At 34.5% G+C, this 24319-nt stretch overlaps 3 protein-coding genes across 3 annotated transcripts; 2 read left to right on the top strand and 1 right to left on the bottom strand.

The window, feature by feature from the left end:
• Window positions 1–281: 281 nt before the first annotated feature.
• On the top strand, window positions 282–11673 carry LOC131850947 (RNA polymerase-associated protein CTR9 homolog). Its single transcript, XM_059201365.1, has 17 exons — window positions 282–464; window positions 548–646; window positions 1049–1288; window positions 1816–2084; window positions 2728–2923; window positions 3257–3484; window positions 3957–4163; window positions 4885–5039; window positions 5643–5813; window positions 6175–6389; window positions 6714–6871; window positions 7593–7721; window positions 8415–8912; window positions 9316–9524; window positions 9647–9776; window positions 10466–10698; window positions 11073–11673. Exons 1-17 carry the CDS (start codon window positions 429–431, stop codon window positions 11587–11589), a joined length of 3690 nt encoding a protein of 1229 aa, XP_059057348.1. The 5' UTR covers window positions 282–428; the 3' UTR covers window positions 11590–11673.
• A 2552-nt stretch (window positions 11674–14225) lies between these two features.
• On the bottom strand, window positions 14226–20598 carry LOC131850951 (solute carrier family 35 member F1-like). Its single transcript, XM_059201370.1, has 5 exons — window positions 20412–20598; window positions 19724–19971; window positions 18841–19208; window positions 18068–18225; window positions 14226–17645 (listed from the first exon to the last, which is right to left on the bottom strand). Exons 2-5 carry the CDS (start codon window positions 19773–19775, stop codon window positions 17474–17476), a joined length of 750 nt encoding a protein of 249 aa, XP_059057353.1. The 5' UTR covers window positions 19776–19971; window positions 20412–20598; the 3' UTR covers window positions 14226–17473.
• Window positions 20599–21400: 802 nt separating this feature from the next.
• Window positions 21401–22663, top strand: LOC131850954 (THO complex subunit 7 homolog). The gene is made up of 3 exons (XM_059201372.1): window positions 21401–21636; window positions 21716–21833; window positions 22161–22663. The coding sequence occupies exons 1-3, from the start codon at window positions 21624–21626 to the stop codon at window positions 22624–22626; spliced, it is 597 nt and encodes a 198-aa protein (XP_059057355.1). The 5' UTR covers window positions 21401–21623; the 3' UTR covers window positions 22627–22663.
• The last annotated feature ends 1656 nt before the right edge of the window (window positions 22664–24319 follow it).

Raw genomic sequence — 24319 nt, 5'->3', positions numbered from 1 at the left:
ACTGATAAATCGATTGATTAAATTGATTGTTTGACAACATTGATGTTTTAAAATTTTCTTTTTATTGTTTTGGAATTACAAACAAGCTGACAGGCCACGATTGTAAATGGTAATCGTCACCTATGTATGTAGAAACAAAAATGTAGAATGTGTTCCGCCTAGTAGGTTTTCCCAAAGTTTGTTGACAACACTGTCTGTAGAAGTTTATGGCTTTTTATCCAGGGCCGTAAAAGTACTTAATAGAAAAAGATTTTTAATCTGTCTAATCTAGTAACAAACATATTCTTTAGTGTAATCTGTGGTATCAGTTCTGATTTTTCTTTTGTAATTTAATTTTTATAGTTTAGTGAAAAATAATATTTAATGTCTTTATTAAAATGTGATGTGAAATTATAATAAAACGCAAGTAGAACTAAAAAAAACTCAAAATGTCGCTCGAAATTCCTTTAATGAGCACCGATGAGGTGAGGATTATTATAGGAAATAACATACGTTTTATCGGTCTGTCAAATTAAATACCACTTCTGATTTTATGTTTTATTGTTAGGTGATCGAGCTAGATCCAGATCAGTTGCCTTCTGGAGATGAAGTTCTGGGTATACTTCAACAAGAGAGATCTCAACTCAATGTTTGGATCAATGTCGCCGTAAGTAACCTAACAAATTATCGTAGAAAGTTCGCAACGTATTTAGTTACATCTCTTCAGAAAAGCTATCCATGACCTGTATTTGTGATTTTAAATGATCTATTAATATTTAAATTCACACAGTTGTGTTCTGCATTTTTGTCTGGAGGAAGGAACGGCGTGATCGTCCTCGTCTCCTAAGCTACCAATTGGCATCACTTTTCCACGTTATTTCTCTTTGGCTCAGATTTCGTTCTAACTTATTTTCATGTATAAATAATCTCAAACGCTCCTTAAGAATGTGGGTATCAAGCATAAGACTTTTCAAATTCATAGTTACGTTGATATATGGAAACAATCAAATGCTTCAACTTTAACTTTCGAATATAACTTTTTAAACTTACCTTTAATCCAATGTTCTAGCTCGCATATTACAAGCAAAGGAAAATCGATGACTTTCTTAAAATATTGGAGTCATCCCGAGTGGATGCAAACATTGACTATCGAGACTTTGAAAGAGACCAAATGCGAGCCCTCGACATGTTGGCCGCATATTATGTTCAGGAGGCCAATAAGGAGAAGTCGAAGGATAGAAAAAAAGAGCTGTTCACAAAAGCCACACTTTTGTACACTATGGCAGATAAAATCATTATGTATGATCAGGTAAGCTTTGATATTTTTGATGATTTGGTCTAATGGTATATTTATTTAAAGTTCATTTACAGTAGATTGGTCTTGCACCTCATATTTAATTGATCAACTGTAGTTACATATAATATATGTAGTTGAGTGTAACTAATAAGAATAATGTAAAGTTAGTGTTATAATTTTTATATTATATTCTTGTTATAACTTGGAAGTGCTGTGTCCATATATTACTACTGGAATACATATATTACATTCTGATTATGTCTTCAAGTGTGTTTTTTAGATATTAGTTAAATAATATTTTTAATACCTCTATTTTAAAGTAACATGAAAAATATATTATTTCTTTATTATTGACTACTATCAACTTTGTAAGTTTGGAATATTACATAAACATGGAGTATGTCCTTCTGAAATAATATATTGTAGAAATTTAATAATGCTTTGAAAATTTACCTATTTGAGTAAGAAATCATATGTGAGAATGTTTACACAGAACATTCACTTTTTATAATATTCATATTTGTGTACAATGTTCTTAGAACCATCTCCTCGGTCGAGCCTACTTCTGCCTGCTTGAAGGTGATAAAATGGAACAAGCGGATGCACAGTTCAACTTTGTGCTGAATCAGTCACCTAATAATGTCCCTTCCTTGCTTGGAAAGGCATGTATAGCCTTTAATCGTAAAGATTATAGAGGTGCTCTAGCATTTTACAAAAAGGCTCTTAGAACAAATCCTGATAGTCCTGCTGCTCTTAGACTTGGTATGGGACACTGTTTTATGAAATTGAACAATCAAGAAAAGGCTAGGTAAGTTAACTATGCAATTTTATACTCCCTATTATATCATCTGGAGAAACTGTAAAGCCCAACAACGGCCAGCAGCATTAGAGTACATAAAAAACACTGCTTATTAGGTTTGCATGTTCCCAACTGAGATAGCTCAATTTTGTTCTTGGCACTCTTCTGTGACCTGACTTGTTTGTCCCATCTCAGTACAAAGTCCTATTAGGTTTGCTTGTTTTCTTTGGTAGAATTTTAACAGATTAACTGTAAGCAAAGAGGATCACTGAACTAATTTGCCTTACTGCCTGCTCCATTGAACTAGTTTGTGAACTACACAGCGAAGACAGCTAATATTTTTTTTTAACTTTTTATTAAATAATTTAAAACTATAAGTAATGTAAATCATGTAATGAATTATAAGTAAATAAAAAATATATATTCATAACTGTCATCTTGCACCAGCTGCCCCAAAGGTGATATTATTGTAGATATACTTAATTGAAACTTTAAAATAAAATAAGTACTTTGTGTGTCTACACACAGAATACATTTTTTTTTATTTTTAATACATAACCATTAAAAACAAAAAAAATGTATTCTCTTCACAAGACTAATTTTAATAGGTTATAATTTTTCATACAATCCTAAATTAATAATTAATTTCCAGAATGGCATTTGAAAGGGCACTTCAGTTAGATCCACAATGTGTTGGAGCCCTGGTGGGCCTTTCAATTTTAAAACTTAATCTACAGGAGAATGAATCCAATAAGATAGCAGTTATCATGTTGTCAAAAGCATATGCCATAGATCCCAAGAATCCAATGGTCTTGAATCACTTGGCTAACCATTTCTTCTTTAAAAAGGTGGGATATTTAAAGCTGATATTTATTATTTATAAGTACATCAGCTGTATTAAAAAAGAGAACATTAAGCCTATAACTATTGTATAAGTATAATACCCCCAGACAATGCCATCTAGTCTCAAGTTAAGGAAAGCTTGTATTATGAGTACTAGACAAGTGTTAGTACTTAAAAAAATAAGCATCTATAATATATATATATTTATAAATACTTACAAGACGTACATAATATACACAGAAAATATGCAGAACGTTACAAACAATAATATGCAAGAATATAAATGTTTGTACTGGGACCATCTAAATTAACTACCAATCTACCAATTTGTTTACCAGGACTATAGCAAAGTTCAGCATCTCGCTTTGCACGCGTTTCATAACACGGAAAACGAAGCAATGCGCGCCGAGAGCTGTCACCACCTCGCCCGAGCGTTCCACGCGCAGGGCGACTGTGACCAAGCCTTCCAGTATTACTACCAAGCCACACAGTTTGCACCACCCAACTTCGTACTGCCACATTATGGACTCGGCCAGATGTATATTTACAGAGGAGATACTGAAAATGTAAATATATTCTTTACTTAAATTATTTATATATACAGAGTTTGTGATGCCCGGAAAAGCAGTGCTATGACCAAGTCGAATTACCAATTGGACAAACAATTCAAAGATGTTTAGAAGGAGTTAGTAATAAGCACACCAGCAGAAGAATTATATACGTAAATAATAGTTGAAAAAAATAATTTATGGAATGTACATTCCATTCAAATTTTAAAGTTGGATTTCCAAATGTTTTTAGTTCATTACTAAACAGGGCGACCAGTGAAAAGGCAGAGTATTTCGTACACCACTGCCAAAAATTATGTATATTTTTCATATACGTACATTTATTAAATATTTTCATAATCTATACAGTGTAGGTACTTTGTTTAATTTTTGCATTACATGATCTAACACAATTGCTAATAATAAACAACACATTGCATGGATGTTTGTATGTTTTTAAATAAGCTAAATAATAAACTCTTCGTATTAGGCTGCGCAGTGCTTCGAGAAGGTATTGAAAGCCCAGCCTGGTAACTATGAGACTATGAAGATCCTCGGATCGCTATATGCGAATTCACCGTCACAGTCGAAACGCGATATCGCGCGGCAACATCTTAAGAAAGTGACTGAACAGTTTCCTGACGATGTAGAAGCATGGATCGAATTAGCTCAGATACTTGAACAGAATGATTTACAGGTATTAATTCTTTTTATTTTATGCTACGATGGTAGCAAACAAGAATACGGCCCATTTGATGGTAAATGGTTCAGAAGCCTATAGAAGCCTGAGGCAACTGAGCCATATATTGTTGCTCACTTATATTTGTTACTTGATCTCACGTCACATCCGAGATTTACGACGTTCGAGGCTGAGGTTCTAGCCCCCTAGTAGTGCCCTGACAAAAGTCGCATCCATAAATCAGGTGTTTAAAGTTAAAGCCACATCGTTAGTACTTCGCTGGTTTAATGTGACTTCAGAACTTGCTATTTTCTTCCGGTGTAGAGGCGAACTACAGCCAACAATATTAAAATATATATGGGATTATTATCATAATTAGAGATATTAAGTGGATATTCCAGACAAAGTCGCAGCCATTAGCTAGTATCATTATTTTTATTAATATTTATTTACATCTATTACATTTTGTATTATAATTATTGTTATCCCAAAAGACATGGATCACCAAATCTCTCCATTAAAAAAAAAATTATTAGTTAAATTATGTTAACACATCATTTTCACCCTGAAAACTATTGTGATAAATTCATGGTGAATTTACCATGATGGGCTTACTGACTGGACCTCATGTTCATATTATCCTCTACTGGTGCCCGCCAGCGTTAAGGCTAGCGATAGCGCAGCGCAGACGAGTGCACCATGCCATTATCATCCATAAGACATAATTTTATAATTCTAGGGCTCTTTGAATGCGTATAGTACCGCCATGAAGATATTAAAAGAAAAGGTGAATGCAGATATCCCAGCGGAAATTTTGAACAATGTGGCAGCTTTGCATTACAGACTTGGAAATTTGCATGAAGCTAAAAAATATTTAGAGGATGCCCTAGAGAGGTAATGTAAAGTGTGGCCTGTTTAAACCCCGTGGAATTAGTCTACTGCTTAATAATATTCTGTGAAAATGATTTTATTTATTACCTTATTACAAATGAATAGACCTTAAAGGAATTTGATATGAAGATAGATCGTATCATGAGGAAAGAAGCTGTATTTTATCTCAAATTCGTAGCTCAAGGGGTGAAAAAGGCCATAAAAGTTTGTGCAGAATAATTCAGCGTAACAGCTTAATAGGAATTTTATTTTTGTTTTACTGTATCAAACTGTTGATTGTTTTTTTTACACTACAAATACTGAACTAAAATGGCAAAGAAACGTACAGCCCATCTAATGGTCCAAAGCCTATGGACGCCTGAGACACCATGAGTGACACTACGTGCGCCGACACTTAAAAAACCTCAATAAAACCTCTTCTTAAAAGCCCATGTTGTAGTCAAATTTCATTTTACTGAAGTTGCCATTATATTTTTCGACATTGACCAGTTCTGGTCTGTATTGACTTTATAATCATTAAACGTATTTAGTTACGATATGATAGTATAAAATACTATAAAAATTTCTGAATGTTACTATTTATTAAATGTATTATTTTACTTTCAGAGAGAAAGCCGATGCAGAAACCCTAGATGCCCAGTACTACAACTCTATAGCAGTGACCACAATGTATAATTTGGCACGCCTAAATGAAGCACTCTGTGTATACAACAAAGCTGAGAAACTTTACAAAGATATATTAAAGGAGCATCCGAACTATATTGATTGTTATTTAAGGTAAGGTGTACATAATTTATTTGGATATTCTCTTGACCAAATGAAAACATCTTTTTTTTAATCAGAGTCAGTTTTATCATTAGGTGTTAATTATTATTATTTACCAAATCGAAATATAGATTTTCTAAAAACATTATATTAATACTCCATTGAATTTGTCTATAATCAGAGTCAGTGGTGTGTATGTTATCCAGTTTCTTAAAAATTAGGTGACATAAGTAAATAAATAGTTACTTGAGTAATTATAAATAAATCAGTTATTATTATATTATTATGTTTAGAGCAGACCAGTCTCCACAAGCAGCACCCATACTGATTATGATTACAAATAACTTTTTGATTGTATTTCTATTATTAACAGGTTGGGTTGCATGGCTCGTGACAAAGGTCAGATCTACGAGGCATCTGATTGGTTTAAAGAGGCCCTTAAAGTTAACACTGAACATCCAGACACATGGTCGCTTCTCGGCAACCTTCATCTTGCTCAACAGGAATGGGGGCCAGGACAGAAGAAATTTGAAAGGATCCTGCAAATATCCTCTACTTCAAATGACGCATACTCATTAATTGCTCTCGGTGAGTATTATAAAAATCTATATATGGCATTGAAAGTTTCAAAAAAGGCCATTTAATTGAGGTTTTCACAAATGTGTAGTTGTAACCTTCACTTAAAAACGTGTGTGTTATTCAACTATAATTCATTTATATTTTAAGTCAATTGGCAAGTACTAAATGTGTGTATGTGAACGTGTGATAATTATTTTTTTTATTAATTTTGTGTATTTTTAAGAATTATAGTAAATAAATATTAACTTTCTGCTCTATATAGAATCTATATATGTATAGAATACAATTTGTAAGAATTATTGACATCGGTTTAATTTATTTACATATATTTAGGTAATGTTTGGCTTCAAACTCTACACCAGCCGTGCCGCGAGAAGGACAGAGAGAAAAGGCATCAAGAACGCGCCCTTGCTATGTACAAACAGGTGCTTAAGAATGATCCGAAAAATATATGGGCAGCTAACGGCATCGGTTGTGTTTTGGCTCATAAGGTATGTATTCTAATATGTTAAATTATTTGAGTTATGATGCACAATTATTAACTTTTGTTATGTACTATGTAGTATACAATAAAAAAACAAATGACAATAATTATGTTACGTATATCGGAATTTAGAAAAAATAAATGTTTTGTTTAGTGTTTTTCGTTTTTGTTTGTGTAGTGTTGTAGAGTGAAATTCGACTGAACAACATTTTAACTATATGAGAATTACCAGGTATAGCTTGGGATACCCGAGACCACCTTACGCTTTTCTTCATTCATTAAGTACATTTTTGTACTATTCCTCACTATCTTATCTCACGCGCACACGACACTGTCCTTCCTTGCGAGGACGTCAACCCTAACCACACGGAGACACAAGTATTTTCTGTCGCCCTTCTAATTAGTATTTAGTTACATTCCAAAGGCGAATTAAATCACTACGGTCTTAGATGAGGTTCGAATGTTTAGCAGTGTCCTCAGACTGAAGTCGTATTCGTTAAGCAGGAGTTAGCCTTCAGATATTTCATTAGTCTTTATGAAATTTGAGTGCCCTTTGCATTTGCTCCCAATTTTGTAAGGTGAAGTTGTTAAGGTAAGCTGCAGCTAGCAGTGTTAGAATAGTTCGAAATAAAAAAAAAGCTACGCCGTTCTCAGTTGCCTATACTGCTTAATCTAGCACTAGTTTACTGATTACTATATAACTTGTTATGTATACATGTGTTATACAGGGTTGCGTCAACGAAGCCCGGGATATCTTTGCACAAGTGCGCGAGGCTACGGCCGACTTCCCTGATGTTTGGATGAACATCGCTCACATTTATGTGGAGCAGAAACAGTACATCAACGCAATACAAATGGTGAGAATTGTTTATTTTTGCAAGTTTCATTAAGTAAGTCATATCTACAAATTAAATTATAAAAGAATGGATGTCAATTTTGTATTGTATATTTTGTTAATCCGCACAGGGATATGTTCGTGTGGCACGTGTCTGCGTCGTTGCATACGTTCTTTCAAATAAACAAATTGCTTTGCGGTGCTGAATACAGTCGGCTGAAGTTTGCAATTCCGTAAATGCTAAAACTTACCGTAGGAGGTACACTATTGACACCATACAGATAATTGAATCTCTACTTCTTGTTCTTTGTTTACTTTTTACCCTCTTTGAGTTGGTGAACACCACAGCTCCAGCCCTTTTGGGCCTGACAGCACTAGATTATTTTCCGTATTCTCCCGTTAGGAAGTGTACGGAAGAGGAATCTTGCGAGTCTCGTGCCCGATCACGCGTGTTCTGCTCCGTCTCCAGTGCCATCGATGCGCGAACTCCTCGCAGCCTTCGCAGCCCTGTAATATTAATTACTAGCTTTGCCCGTGCTTTCACTCGCGTAAAATATATAGCTTATATCTTATAAGCTATATAACTGTAAAGTTAATTCAAAACCGTTCAGTAGCTTTTGTGTGAAAGAGTAACAAAGGTCCACACTCAAAACCTTTCGCGTTTGTAATATTATCGCATTTATAATATTAAGATAATGAACGTTGCGTGCGTCAGTACGAGAACTGCATCCGCAAGTTCCGCATGCACCACGACGTGGAGTGGCTGACGTGGGCGGCGCGCGCGGCGGCGGCGGCGGGGCGCGCGCGTGCCGCTCGGGCGCTGCTGCTGCGCGCGCGGCGGGTCGCGCCGCACGACGCCGCGCTGCTCTACAACGCCGCGCTGGCGCTGCGCCGCCTCGCCGCCCACGTGCTGCGCGACGAGCGCGCCGCGCTGCGCCAGGTGCTGCGCGCCGTGCACGAGCTGCAGCTGGCGCACCGCTACTTCGCGCGGCTGGCCGGCGCCGCGCCCGCCGCCGCCGCCGCCGCCGCGCCCGCCGACGGCGCGGAGCGCGCGCGCCTCGAGCCGCAGGCCGCCGCGGCGGAGGCGCGCGCCGCCGCCGACCTGCTCTCGCAGGCGCAGTGGCACGTGGCGCGCGCCCGCCGCCAGCACCACGAGGAGCTCACGCTGCGTGATCGACAGCGCGAGCAGCGTGAGGCCTTCCGCCGACAGCAGGTCAGTAGTCACTGCGCCCCCGGCACGAAACCGCGTCTCAGTCCAGCCGCCGCCGCGGGCTGCGAATGCGGTCTGGTACGCTTGCAGCCCGCGACGTACCGCCGCGTAATTATGTAGGCCGTCGACTGTCACCTGTTGCTTTGATCACCGCCACAAAATGAGTAGAGAAGTTCACTCATCGCGGACATATACGCCAGTCGCCCACCACCTAGCACCTGCTATTGCAAGTGCTGTAGTGACCAAACCGATTACCCATTGTAATTTTTGTACATGTAAAACCGTAAATAAAAGTTAGACAACCTTATTAGTTAAAACTGATTCGCGTCCCCTAAATACTAGTACAATATATTTTTAATATTAGACATTTCGTCAATCGCTTATAATAAAAAAAAATGTTTAACAGGAAGAAGAAAGGCGTCGCCGAGAAGAGGAACAACAAAAGAGCACCGTAGAAATGCTGCAGAAGAGGCAGGAATACAAGGAGAAGACGAAGAACGCGCTCCTGTTCGCGGAAATGCCGCCGGAGGCGAAGTCGAAGGGGCGGGGCCGCCGCCGCGACGAGTACGTGTCCGACTCGGGCAGCGGCAGCGACGCGCCGCGCGCCGACGACGGGTACGGAACTCTCTTATATTATATTCACTATCCAAACAGACCTTCTTACTATATTAGCCATTATATAAATGGACTAGGTTTTTACTACACGTATTAATATATTATGATTATGTATTACACAGAGAATCATCGAAAGCTCGGAAACGCAAGCCCAAGGAGCCCAAGGAGAACAGAAAGGGTCGGTCTCGCAAGCGACGCGAGCGAGGCTCGGGCAGCGACAGCGATCCGCCGCGGAAGAAGGGACGCAAAAAGGTAACAATCCCAAAGAACACAAGTACGAGTATCACTGCAGTCGCAGAGAGTAGTTGCAGATAGTCGCCTGCGTGAACATCTTTGATTCATCTATTTCCGCCATCATGTAGCTTGTAATCTGTTATTCGGTTGTATGAGATGATATGACAGTGAAATTGAAATATTAAAGCTTTAGTCATCAGCGGCTTATTAACTATTTTAAGCCGATAACGAAATACATTTTTACGGTTATAAGTTCAAATTATTGGTATAAATCATCATCAACTGCGTGTTCCAGAGATATATAACTATAAGTCTGGACAATTCACATAGCGCCATCCAGTACTAAGCTAAGCAGAGCTTGTGTTATAGGTACAAGACATCTGTTAGATATGCTTAAATACATTTTTGTTTGTAAATACAGAGACAATATACAAAGGAAACACCCAGACCAATACCATAATTATAAAATGTCAAGGTCAATTTATGCACATACATTAGAATTTCTATACAGAAAATGGTCCCTTCACTACATTATTGCCCGTATTAGTATCAGAAAATACTTTTTTACCATAAATAATACAAGACAAAATTATGTCCATGGTGATAACATGGTGGTGCAACTTCGGCTTACTTGCCATTGCAATTACATAAAAAAGTGAAACTCGTGCATTAATACATGAATTCTAAATATTAATTTGTTCAAACAGGGCGAAAAAGGTATTGGTCGCCGCGAGAAAGCTGCCAAGGCTGCTGACGAGAAACTCAGCGCTAAACAACGCGCAAAGATTGTATCGAAAGAGACCATATCGACATCAGAGTCGGACTCGGATGGTTCCCGCAAGAGTCGCAGCCGCAGTCGGAGCCGCAGCGGCAGTCGCAGCCGCAGTCCGCCTGCTAATAAAGGCCGCAAGAGGATCATGTCCGCTTCGGACAGTGACGGGTAAATATAAAGAAATATTAATTTTTATTTACAACCATGTAGGTGGGATGATTTTTATTAAATTTCCAAGTTTATATACATGACAGGGAAGAGCAAGACGCACTGAAAAACGGCCAGATTGAACCATCCATCAAAAAATTCAATTCTTGTAATAAATTTTCTGCATAATTTCTACATAATTTGTAAGACTCTTTTTTTTATAAATAGTATAGCAGGAAGTGTATATACTGCTTAAATACGCACTATAATATGATTTATAGTTCTAAGGGTCTGTGTGTGTGTGGTATATAATTAATATATATAGAAAATATCTGTAGTTCCTATTTTTTTATATTAAGTTACATCGCCCTAATGTAATAATTTTAAAATTTCAGATCAACCCGTAAATCCCGATCCAGATCCAAAAGTGGATCTCGAGACCGATCCCGCTCCAAAAGCGGATCTCGAGACAGGTCACGCTCTAAGAGCGGATCTCGAGACCGATCACGCTCCAAGAGCGGATCTCGTGCCAGGTCACGCTCTAAGAGCGGATCCCGAGATCGATCACGCTCCAAAAGCGGATCTAGAGCTAGATCACGCTCTAAAAGCGGATCTCGAGCACGATCACGCTCCAAGAGTGGATCTCGAGATAGATCACGCTCCAAAAGCGGATCTCGAGACAGATCACGGTCAAAGAGTGGGTCACGGGCTCGGTCACGATCAAAGAGTGGATCGCGAGCTCGGTCACGTTCGAAAAGCGGTTCACGAAGCAAGTCACGCTCGCGTTCAAAGTCAGGTTCGCGATCTCGATCCGGTTCTAGATCACGCTCAGGATCCAGATCTCGTTCTGGCTCTAGATCTGACTCACCGGTCTCTGCGAAGTCCGTATCCGCCAGCGAAGATGAAGCATAACTTCTGTATATTAATAAGCTACTTAGGTAGCAGTTTGTATTATAAGATTTTTGTTTACTATTTACATAATGTAATAATTTCATTTGTGACGTAGCTTGTGGCTGATGTGGCTATTAATAAAAGTATGAAAATGTTGTGTTGATATATTTTATGAATATACCCAGTACTTACAATCTGAAATTCGTTATATTAGAGCCAGATTAGTATACAATCGTTTGCGTAGGTAAATCTTGCCTATTTTTGCAGGTAAGAAGCAAATTGTTCTGGTTAAAGAGACAAGGCAGTAAAATTGTTGGTTAGGTACAATAAATTTACCGTACATGTAACCTGGGAATAGCAACGCATGGGAATTCGAGTACAATGGGTAAAAGTTAATAAATAACGTTTACCAGCGGTAGTCAAACGTAAACTGAACGGAGTTTTAGGCGTACATAGGCTACGATAACTGTTTACCATCATATTAGGCCGTATGCTTATTTGCCACCAACGTAATATAATAAAAAAAAACTAATAACAATCCAATCTCATATGTATATTATAAATGTAAATTTATTACATATTTTCGTTTCTAATAATAATATGATATATAATAGTTTGACTATTTTTTATTTATAATAATTGTTACCTTTCATGATGACCGACATCCGTTTTATTCTATTCTATCAAAGTGTAATCTGGCACAGTTGATATAGAGGATGAAAGTATGGAGAATCATATATTTCGCTAATAAGGGATAATATAAATAGAAAATAGGCAATTGAAGTACTAATTTTAAGTACACAAAGTTGCGGGGATCAGATGATTACCTACAACAAAATAAATACCTCAAAATAACACCATAAAAACAATACAAAAAAAAACAATTATTTCATTCAGAAAATGTTGTATATTTACCAAATTTAAAATACATGTTAGATAAAATTTCGAAGACACTCATTATTAGATACATTTCACTGAACTCAAAGTACAGAAAAATATTTCCTATTTATTAGGGGCACAAAATTTCTTATGCTCTGCGCGTTGTAGTAAGGTGCGGATGACATGTCTGTCATTTTATCATTTTACTTTTTTATAAGATCTTTATTAGTGACTATCTGCGTACTCCAATTCGTACAACATTTTTGTTTACAAACCAGCTGGATTAAAAAATAACCTGTTGTTCTAATAAGCTGTTATTCTTTCATAATCCTGTTTTACTTTTACAGTGTTTTAAATTTAAAAGAGTTGAAGTTTTAAATTACTTCCATTTTAGTAGATTTTTGTCATCGGCACCATGCTGGTATAATGAGCAAACACCAGCTTTCTCAGTCAATTATAAATATCCACTGATAAAAGTATATATTTTACTATAGTAATGTAGTACAGGTAAAGCAAATCCTACAAAACAAAATGGCCTATTGGCCTTAACAAAATTGGATCTATAAGACCAGAGCTGAATTTGCTGCCCTTAAAAATTTGTACAATTGTGACTAGTCGGAACGAGCATAGTATAAAACTTGAAAATAGAGATTATGTACATAGTCATCGACCAAGTCGACTAGGCCTTACGGTAAATGACTAGTCTTGAACGGTTAAATCTATACAAAGCAAAAATTCAAATACTTAGTACATTTTTGTTAAATTGGAGTTATTGCTTATTTTTCTCTAACATTTCACATTGCAGTTCAACTTTTTGGTTTATTTCGATATACCTGCTAAAGAATTTACAAATTTAGTATACTTCCTATTTATGTATATAATATTTATAAACGAATGAAAAAGTTTATTTCATATTAAAAAAGTTATAATACGTGTTATGAAAATTCAGCATATTGTAGAAATGCAACGTTTCTATTTAGTATTATAATATCGCCTATCATTACTTTTATAAATATAACATAAATTAACACAACCGTATCACATTTATGTAACAAATTATTTGCCGAATATATTAGTTTCCTGTAAAACAAAATATAAAATATATATCAGACATTTAAATGTAACAATAAAAGTTGGTGGGTTTATCTAATGGACTGTTAAATATTTGTATGATTTATTAATAAAATCTTATTATTAATAATTGAGCATTTTTAAATATAAAATCACTGCACTAAAATAATAATGTAAGCTAGAAATATCAACGTTGAGATCAATAAATTCTTGGTAAAGCAATTAACAATAGTATTATTTTGATAAGGAACAAAATCACAGCTTCACAAATAACTATTATATAGTACTTATGAGATTGACCTGAAGAATAAAAGCAAGTACAGTGGAAAAGAATAACGTAGACACCATTATTATGATTCTCGTTATATCCCGTGAGCCAGCAACAAGTTCCGGTGATAAATTTTCTCCCGGTCGAAAGCATCTTAGATTGTTATAGTAGTTGTATTATGAAGCCTAGTGAAAGTCAGCTGCGGTTCCGAGTGTGTGTTACGGAACAGCGGCGTCGCAAATGTTAAAAAAATATAAAAAGTAATCCTGGTTCTTGCTGCTATCAAATGAGAGATAAATCTATATATTGAAGATAATAAATAGTCAGCTTGCTGTAGCATGCTAGATTATAATACAGCTGATAGCACGGACATTAAAAAATTCAGTGATTTCCTCTCACTCCAAAACTATTTTTTTATATTTTAAATACATTAGTAAAAACTAACCCATCGCCACAAACAAACCACCCAAATCGATTAAGCCGTTTCAGAAATTAGGTCGCGTTAGGGCGAACAAACAAAGAGAAAAAATATAATTTTTCTCACATCTTTCCTGTACAGAAAGTTAAATATCTACTGTTTAGAAAATGTAAGAATCTAATATTATATGCATGCATTTCTTTATCTAAATCACTCAGTGTTTTTAGGTAAAGGCAAGCATGAATTTGCTGCACGCTCAGGTGGTATATTTCCACCAATACATTAATCTTTAAGCATATTGTTGCTACTCTTTATATTCTTGATGTATAGATTTTAATGTCGTTCCTAAATTATCGTTTGAATGTACACACATGACAAATGAGTAATGCTGTGTGTATATTTAATCATAAAGAAATATCTTTATATTATTATAAACACTAGTACTAGTTTTTCTTCCTTCAGGTCAAAATAATTGCTTACACATTAATCTTATATAAATTTACAAAGCTATATAGGTAAATGTTCTAAGTCTTTATTTTATATGTAACTTTACTAATTCTTAAACAATTCCAATACATTTCTCTCATAGAAACTAGTTTAAAATTCCATACAAATGTAGCTAAACCGTATTCTGTTAAAATTTTCCGAGTAAAAATTCGAGTATGTGGCAGTTTTAGTTTTATATCTATTTATCAATTATAACACGGGATACATATTGATTGTGTGCCTACACTTGTAATATTTCCGTCAACACTTGGCACCTTTACATTAGTTTACGTCTCTACATAACATGGATTCAAGTTCACTATAAAGTTATTCTACGTTACGACACCGCATCGAATGTATCTTATCAAATAAACTTACTAATGTAATTCAATTATTACACCTGTATATGTACTTACTATAGTGTATAGTGGTGAGGTTACAGCGCTACAATTGTAATTGTAATCAATTTATATCTACAACAAACTCAAATTAAAAACTATATATAATATTTATTATATTGTGTGAGGTTGTCACCTCGTTGAACTATTATTTACAAAAAAATATTCAAGTATTTATATCAGTTGTTGCTTGGGACTATATGGCGCTGTGTAAATTACTTAGTTATTATTACTGAAATACACTCAATATAAGCACAACTTTGATTATGCATCCAGTGTTACAAATTGATCAGTTTAATTGATTATTATTAGGCTCTATAACTATATCCGATATATTTTAACAATTGATTTAATTGTTTATAATGGTAAAAAATTATTGCAATGTATTATGTGAATTGTGCGCTAAGTAATATGAATATAAATTACTATTTACGACTAGCAATTAGTATTACTATTATCACTAAACATGATAAAACACTCTCTAATGTGTGCTTACATGTGTATACATTTGTGTGTATTTTTCAACACATTTTATAACCATTTAAATAATCATACAACCTATTTATTAATATCGTTTAGCTAACAATCAGAAAACTTATACAACTAAAAACATTTACAATATTAATATTTTTTTATAAATTTTTATTAGTATCTTCATTCACTTTAAACTCATAAAGTATTGATTCGTGTCAGAAGTGCATCTAATGTTACTTACTGTACAATTATATTAATTGTAGCTATCTTAATTTTTATTATGAGTTAATAAAATACTGATTTTATGATCATCAGGAGTAACAGCAATTTAGCGATCTTTTTTTCGGACAACTCGAATGCAGTTGGTCGCAGCTGGCCTTTACAGCTTCACCGGACGATAGGGGGCGAGTGCATATGGCACCTAAGACCCGTGGGAGGACTTATGGAGCGGCTGAGGACAACTCCCACCTGACGGATACAACTTTAGTCTAGGGGCAGCGCTAGGGCGTTCGAAACTCAGTTCAGGCCGCCATAATTCCAATCCTCATTTGAATTGAACGTTGGATCGATCGGAGAGGAAATTTAACGATTATAAATAGGTAACAATGACTACATGATCATAAAAATCAGTATAAATAGTGATTTTATGATTATACAGGATTAGTCTTAAAGGGTATAACTAAACCGCAAGGATATGAAAGTACCCACCCATAGTAAAGAATATCTTTTGTTCTACAACTTTCCTTGAATCCATGTATTTTTTTAAGAAAAGCGGGTTCAAATTGATGTATAAATATACATTAACAAAAGACACAGCCCTAACATCAGCTGTAATAATACGAAAATATGTTACACGTAATTTGGTTACGCCCTCTACTTACCATTCTAATCATGAACGTCGGCTGTTTTTGATTGGATACGAACAAATAGGGTTGGCGATTCTTTGTAATAAATAATACATGTTTATTTTCCTATGAAAATAAAAATATTTTTCAGAAATAATATCACACGGTATCAATGAATTAGTTACTAGTAATATGTTAGCGCTAGCGGTTTAGTATACCCTTTCTACAGGCCTTGTATAGTAACAATAATTTTTTGATCATTTATCAGTAAACAGTATTTTATGATTATTGACATCAGTATAGGGTATTTGACAACTTTTTTTAGAATAAATAATTATACTAACGACTCACATCTTTAAAAAGACATTGTTAATATCTATACAACGATAGACCCGTAATTGCAATATAATCTGCATTCAAAATTATTCAACTAACTTGACCAACAGATTACATAAAATTCTATCTCGAAATAATTTCTCATAATAGCTAAACACATTACATTTTCATAGTAATCAAATACCCTAATGCACCACAGGTAATTCACAAATAATTGTTTGAGTTTAGTTACCTAAGCCCGTTCCAATAGAACTTACATAAAAGGCAAACAAATATTTTATCGTCAAAAATATCATATAAACACTCACTAAATGGAAATAATAACACATTTAGTCGATTTTTGAGAGCTTTAACAATACATATAACCACATTTGGTAGCAGTATTTATTTGTTTTCACTTTCTAAAATGTATTTTAAGTATATCATTAAGAAATGGGGAGGTGGAAGTTAATTATAGTATTAAAAAAAATGCATTTGTTCATGTATGGATGCACAATAAAAAAAATCATCCATGAATACAAATCATAAATATAGAATAAATAATATCAATGTATTCAATATAAATAATAAAAATACCAAACGAAGCTAAAGTAATAGGGTACTGTCATATTTGTAATGACAATACAAACTTTTTTACCTTTTATGTTAGTTTTACTGCAACTGAGTATAGTTAGTCTTATATATAAACAAGTCTATAATAAAGTACAAGCTACAATAAAACTATGCTTCACTAACAGGGGTCCTTGATGTTCTGCGTGCCGTTTGAGTGACCATACGAAATTGTTCCATTTGGTACACTGTTTTGGGGGCCCCCCAGGAACGATGTGAATGTCGTATCTCTGCTCATTGGTGGTTCTAATCCTTCTATGGGTATACAGTCCAGTGTTGGAACTGTGTACTCCCTGTAAATAGAATTATTTTCAAAATAATTGTGTGGTGTTTCGGCCATGGCGTTAGGTTACATCAGGTTACGCTAATCATTTACCATCAGATGAGCCATATGCTAGTTTGCATCATAGTATAAAAAAAATTGTAAGTGGTTATAGGTAAAAGGGCATGACCCCCTATGACTATAGGGGTCTTTCTCTTTTACCTCTCTTCCTTCTTCACTTATTACCACTTAACATTGCCAGTAGTTTGTATTCATTAGTATGATTGTTTGTATTGGTCTGACTGTTTTCTATGGCCATTACTTATGTATTCACAAACATTGTATTTAAGTATTCTATCACTTCTTTAGTACTCATAACACAAGCTCTGCTCAATTTAGGACTAGATGGCACTGTGTGAATTATTCATAATTATTATTATTAGTAAAACTTACATGGAGACATTGTCCTGAGACTGCACAGAATCGTTAACAAGTTGAGGCAACCTCTCCGGCTGCTGCGGTAAAGGCTGAGGTGGGGTAGACGGTCTTGCGCTGAACAGAAACACGCCTACCATCGCCAGCAGGTACGATAAGAAGTATAGCGCATGGAACTGTGAATTCAAAAGTTTACTTATTAATATTTATCGCACCAGAAATTAATTAGAAAGAACATAATTAAGAAACCACAATAGGCAGTCTATGGGACACAGTCACCTAGATACATCAAAATAATAATTGCATTTAATAATGTCTAGTAAGACAAATTCAATACTGTCTACTAAGCACTGCCGTGTCTAAACTGTGTCACCCCACCTTACATTTTCCTATTGTTATTTAGTATATAAGATCATTATTTTTATGTACATATTGTTAGTTTATTATCATCTGTAATATACATCGTCTCGAAGATAACATTGTATTATTCACCCGAACACAGTCTTATCATTTAAGCAATCACTTCCAGACAACTTTTAGAGCAAAAAATATAGAAGAAAATATTTTGCAATACATTAAATGTATATAAAATTATTTTGCAATACATTAAATGTATATAAAATTATTTTGCAATACATTAAATGTATATAAAATTGCAAAATCAGAAAAAAATATTTCTGAATCAAAAAATCAGTCAATCCATTTCTGAGGAGTATAGAGTAACTAACATTGTGATACGATAATTTTATTTATAAGATTATGTAATGCCTGATATCGTAAAAATATCTCACCTTAAATTGAAATATGTACATTCCAGCAATGAGAGTATAGTAATCTGCTGACAAGAAAGACAGATGCAATATAATAGATCCAGCATCTCTGAGCATAAAGCACTGTAGTATCTGGAATATTGTCTGCACTGTGCAGTAACTGCCCAGCTGCATGATTGTGTCTAACTCATACCAGTTAAATGTCACCAGCTCGCTGAACTCTAAGAAGAATGTCTGGGTACATGACACCACACTACCGATCAGACCGAGTAAAGCCAGGTAATCTGAGCATGAATGAGTTTTGAGCATCATTTCTTGTAGCACAGTAACCATTGCAAACAGCAAGGATCCTCCGAGACACAGCATGTCACCAACTAACTGGTTTTTACCTGAAAAAAAAATGAAAAGTATATAAATAATAAATAGTACAAATAGAAATCTAAAGACTAGTTTAGTTTATTCAAACAGAATACTGTATTTTGTGTGTGAATTAAAATACTGTCTAAAATAATATATGTAAATATGTACCTATTTAGTAAGTAGATAAGAGAGAACTATGTACCTGCCGTCAAACCCTGATAGGAGTTTTGCAGGACAGTATAAGTGTAAATAATAAAAATTGGAAAAATAAAAGATTTTATCTATCTATCTAATTGAAATTATACCACTATATCAGTGTCACTTTTTCCTCCTCTTTGCATTATTATTCAATGCTGTTTTACTCTTATTGGTTTTAGCATGATGTTATAATATAATTGGCAACCAGAATTTTTTTTTTTTAAATTGGTCTAGTACTTTTAGAGCTGTCCTTCATCTTTAATATCAGTATAGATTGACTACAAAAAAACAGCTTAGACAAAAAATTTATAACAAAAGTTAATTATACATTGCAACTTAGACATACCATCTGTTGGGGCACCTTCTACATCAGCCCATACCACACAGACAACAGCCATGAGGCCCAATGTGGCGCCAGCAACATGCGCCACTCCAAGTCGCTGTCCCCGCCATGCACCGCCCACCAGTGCTGCACCAACACCACTACATGCGAGCAGCTGTCAGCTCAAAACTGATGTGAATCGCTGTGACATGACCAGGAGCCAACTAGCCTCTACATCCAGCGTACATGCAATGACAACTATCCACCATCTCCTGAAAAAGATATTTAGCAATATTATCTGTTTTAATTCATACCAAAAGAGAAAAACAAAAGCAAATTGAGCAATTAAATAGATATTTACTTTACATAACAATTTTCTGTGACTGAAATGCAAAAAAATTTGTAACCTACATGTTGAAATGTGGTAATTGTCATCTATAGACAAGAAAAGTGTCACAATTATCATGTCATTATTAAAAATTAAAAAACATATTGAAAGACCTATAGTATATTCTTCATAAATTAACTTTCATGTGGACTAAAGTATTATTTCTCTGTATTTGCTTAATTTTACTGCTACATTTAGGCCTTCGATACGACTAGATAGTACATAAGCCACTTGGTGGAAAAAAGGTGGATATATATTATTTCTACAAGTATTAAATACACTTAAAAGTATTTACTATGTATATAAATAAATACCGGCACTTACTTTAATAATTTTTTCACTCCATTACATAGTAACATCGGAGTAAACAAAACAAACAGTGTCATATACGGCACAACAAGTTGTCCTGTAATAGGAAACTGCCATGTAGCACTCTGCAATAATGTAGTCAAAATGCATTTACAGCTCAGTAGAAGGGACAGGACTTGGCCTAAAAGTATGCTTCGCCACACTTTCCTGTAATAATATAAATATTATGTATTACATTAATTACAAACTACGTAAATATAAACAAATCCAGAGTAAACAAGAATACTAGCCATCGCCCTAGTTCTGAAAAGTACGTTTCAACTTTATCACTGAAAGTTATTTCATCCATGGTTTTCGCTTTAATTTTTGAATTATTGGAGTAATGTTAACGACAAAACAATTATATTTTCATGGAACTGTAGTTAAAAAAGACATGATTTTCTTGAAAGTGGATTATAGAAAATATGAAGAAAAATTCGGGAACAGTGAAAATAGAACATTTTATTGACATTAATAACTGACAGTGAAAGGCATGAGCACAAATAACGTAAGTGGAATGACAGCTATTTTAATGTGTCAGTTAGATCGAAGCTCAAACTTCGTATACTCAAACTTCCTGTTGCATCTTTGCCGTGGTCGATTGGGCCCCCCAACCTCCCAATCTGGGGGGTCCTCCAGATAGGGGGTTCGTTGTGTGGAGAAGTTTTATCCGTTTGGCGAGTTTCTGTTGCGATTTGTCGGAATTTTTTCTATACAGCGAGTTTTCTGTCCGGCGGACTCCTTCGAATCTGCTTGGTGGGTGGTATGTCCCGCGCTCACTTCAGAAACTATTAAGGGACACAAAAACATTTTTTGCATCATACTATAAAGAAACTTATGAACATTCATTGCACTGTGCAATAATTCAGGACATATAGAATAAACTAAGAAAATTAAGACCATCAAAAACATGCAGGCATGGCTGTATGGGGTAGTTTCCTTTGCCTTTTCAATACAATAAACAGAACAAAAAAAGTCGTTTCTGTGAAGTTCTGTGGTGTGGGGTGATAGAAATTGTTCAAAACGTCTTTTTATTTTGTTTTCTTATTGTTTGTGATCCTTGTACTAGTAAAATTAAGTTTGTTTATTTACACCTCGTTTAATATTTCATTTCTAATTTTACATATACATACTAGTAAATTAATTATTAATTCTGATTTTAAAAACTAAGCTCTATTTAAAAAACTGATGATGGCTGATGGTAAATATTACTTTTATCATAACAGTATACCAAAACAGTCGTTTACAATATAATACTAAAGGACTGTATCTACTTGCAGAGGATGTCATTCGCAGACGCCTTCTTATTGATGGAGATGGAACAGGTGATGACAGAAGGCTGAATGTGTTACTAAAAACATTAATAAAATGGTGTTCAGATGAAAAACCGGAAGAGAGGTTAGTTTCAAAGTTATGGTGTTATGTATGAAAATTTTTCTCGTACAATTTCTAATCACTGTTATTAAAGTCTAATCAAGGTCTCCTCGTACATGGAGGGTAGGAGGAAAGTGATCTTGTCGTATTCTCACTATATGTGTAAATATCTGAACTGTTGTGGTTAATTTCTTATGGATACATTATAAGCTAATTGAGCTGACATCATGTTTAAAATTGTATGTTCTACTCTTATATATGTACTAAAAATCTAGTATCTCCATAATACACTTTTGTTTGTTGCTTGTTTTTCGTTCCCATGTATTAATTAAATAAATTTTATGATTACAGTAAATCAACTCATGATCGAATGTTGGCACAACTTGCACAGTGTGAATTTGCTGTTACAAAGTCCCAACTGGCATCAGATATGATGGCGGCAGAATTGAACAGTTACGAATCATTATCAAAAATACTCGAAACTGGTATAGAAGTGGCTAAAAAAAATATAGAGAAGAGCAAAGCTGACTTGGCACAGGCAAAAACTGTGCGTAAGAATAGAATAGAATATGATGTGTTGGCTAAAGTTATAAGTGAACAACCAGATAGAAAAGAAACATTGGAAAGGCTGGGTACATTGAAAACAGAGTTGAGTGGTCTTGAGGCTACAAAGCAGCAGGTAGAGAGCAGACTGTCTTTAAGAAAAAAACAGTTTCATGTATTGGTAACTTCGATACACCAACTACAAGCATTGCTTGATGAACCTGATGATGTAGATTCAGTTTCGGACGATGTTGAAATGAAAGACGTAAATTAGATGTAATTTTACTGTAATATAATATAATGTATGATAATACCAATGTGCTTTTATTAATACATCTAACATTAACCAGGATTATGTTCCCATAAATTTGATTTTTTATTAAAGTAAATAAAAATAGATAACCAAAAGTACAGTTAAAGTACTAGTAGTAAACTTAAAGTTGCTCTTTATTTATAAGTTTAGCTATGGGGGAAAGAGATTGTTAGTAATATATAACAATAACCCCATTGCTAACAATGTACCATGTCAGATTGACCTCTATGCGTTTCCCTCTGGAAACCATTGTGGTAAATTGCCACTTGCCAAGATGATACCATTTTTTAGTATGGTAATGGAATGATGCATCCATCTGCACTAACGGTGTATGATGGCAGCACCAGGAATTTATCACGATGATTTCTAGGAGGAACCGCATAGAGGTCAGCCTGACATGGAACATTGTTAGCAATGGGGTTATTGTTACATATTATTTCGTTGATTAAATAGAAAAATAACATTTTTCAAAATTAGGAGCTAGAATTGCCTCCTTTTATATAAATCAATTAAATTAACCTCGCAGTCTTAATCATTATCTAAATACTTTTAAAATAATATATAATATATATGTGTAAATTTAAAACTAAAAGAAAAATAATTTAAATAAATTAAAAAAAACTTTAATGTTTCTCTTGTAAAAAAATGTACATTTTGAATACTGCCATTTTTCTATTTAACCGACGACTTATGTTACCTGTGATGTTACTAACAACTTAGAACTCGTGTGCCCTTCTTTAATTCATAAATTCCGTTGTCAATGCGTTATGTTCTTTATATTTTATTGTATATATTCTTATATACCTATCCTTATTATTTTTATTAATGATTAAATAATAAAAGCAACCACTTTAAATTTAAATGTGACCGCTTTACAAAAATTCAATTCAGTTTACTTTAATACTTATTCTTATTAATCATCAGTTCTAATAAACCACTAAATCGTAAATGTATCGAGTTTTAGACTTACGCCTGGTGACATCTGTTATCAAATCTAACAAACTTTATACTTGAAAGTTGTTAACAGATGTCACTAACATGTAACAAATGTAGACTTGTAGGTTTACTTACTTTTACAATAGATGTCACGCCTAGTAACTTCTGCTATAAGTCTAAAACTCGGTGCATTTATGTTCTAGTGGTTTGTTAAGACTGATGATTAATAAGAATAAATTACTTAAAAAGAATGAAATTTTTGTGAAGCAGTCACATAATTAAGTGATCGCTTGTATAATATTAAAAAATATTAATGTAAAAAGTATAATATACATATATAATAAATAATAATAAATTAATATATCATACTTAGCTTAACCGTAACATATTTATTTTAGGCTTTATATATGTAATATATTTTGTTATATGGGGGCGTATTATGAACTCTCTAAAATCAGAATAAGAGTTCATAATACGCCCGCTGTTGTATTAAGAATGAGAAACCTATGTTTATGAAATCTGTATTTATTTATTTGTTCACTTTTATATTATACTAGCTGTTCCCGTGACTTCGTCCGCGTGGAAATTAAATTTATTTTTCTGAAATAAAAGTAGCCTAGCTGATGTAATAAGGAGTAACTTACTCCTTATCACATCAGCTACCTGCCAAAAAAAGTCTCGTCAAAATCGGTCTCGCCATTTCAGAGATAAGCCGGAA

Source organism: Achroia grisella, unplaced genomic scaffold, assembly GCF_030625045.1.
Source record: "Achroia grisella isolate CSIRO2021 unplaced genomic scaffold, CSIRO_AGI_Agris_v1 utg780, whole genome shotgun sequence".
NCBI classification, from domain to species: domain Eukaryota; kingdom Metazoa; phylum Arthropoda; class Insecta; order Lepidoptera; family Pyralidae; genus Achroia; species Achroia grisella.
Note: the sequence above shows the minus strand (reverse complement) of the source record. Positions and strands in the feature narration are given on the sequence as shown.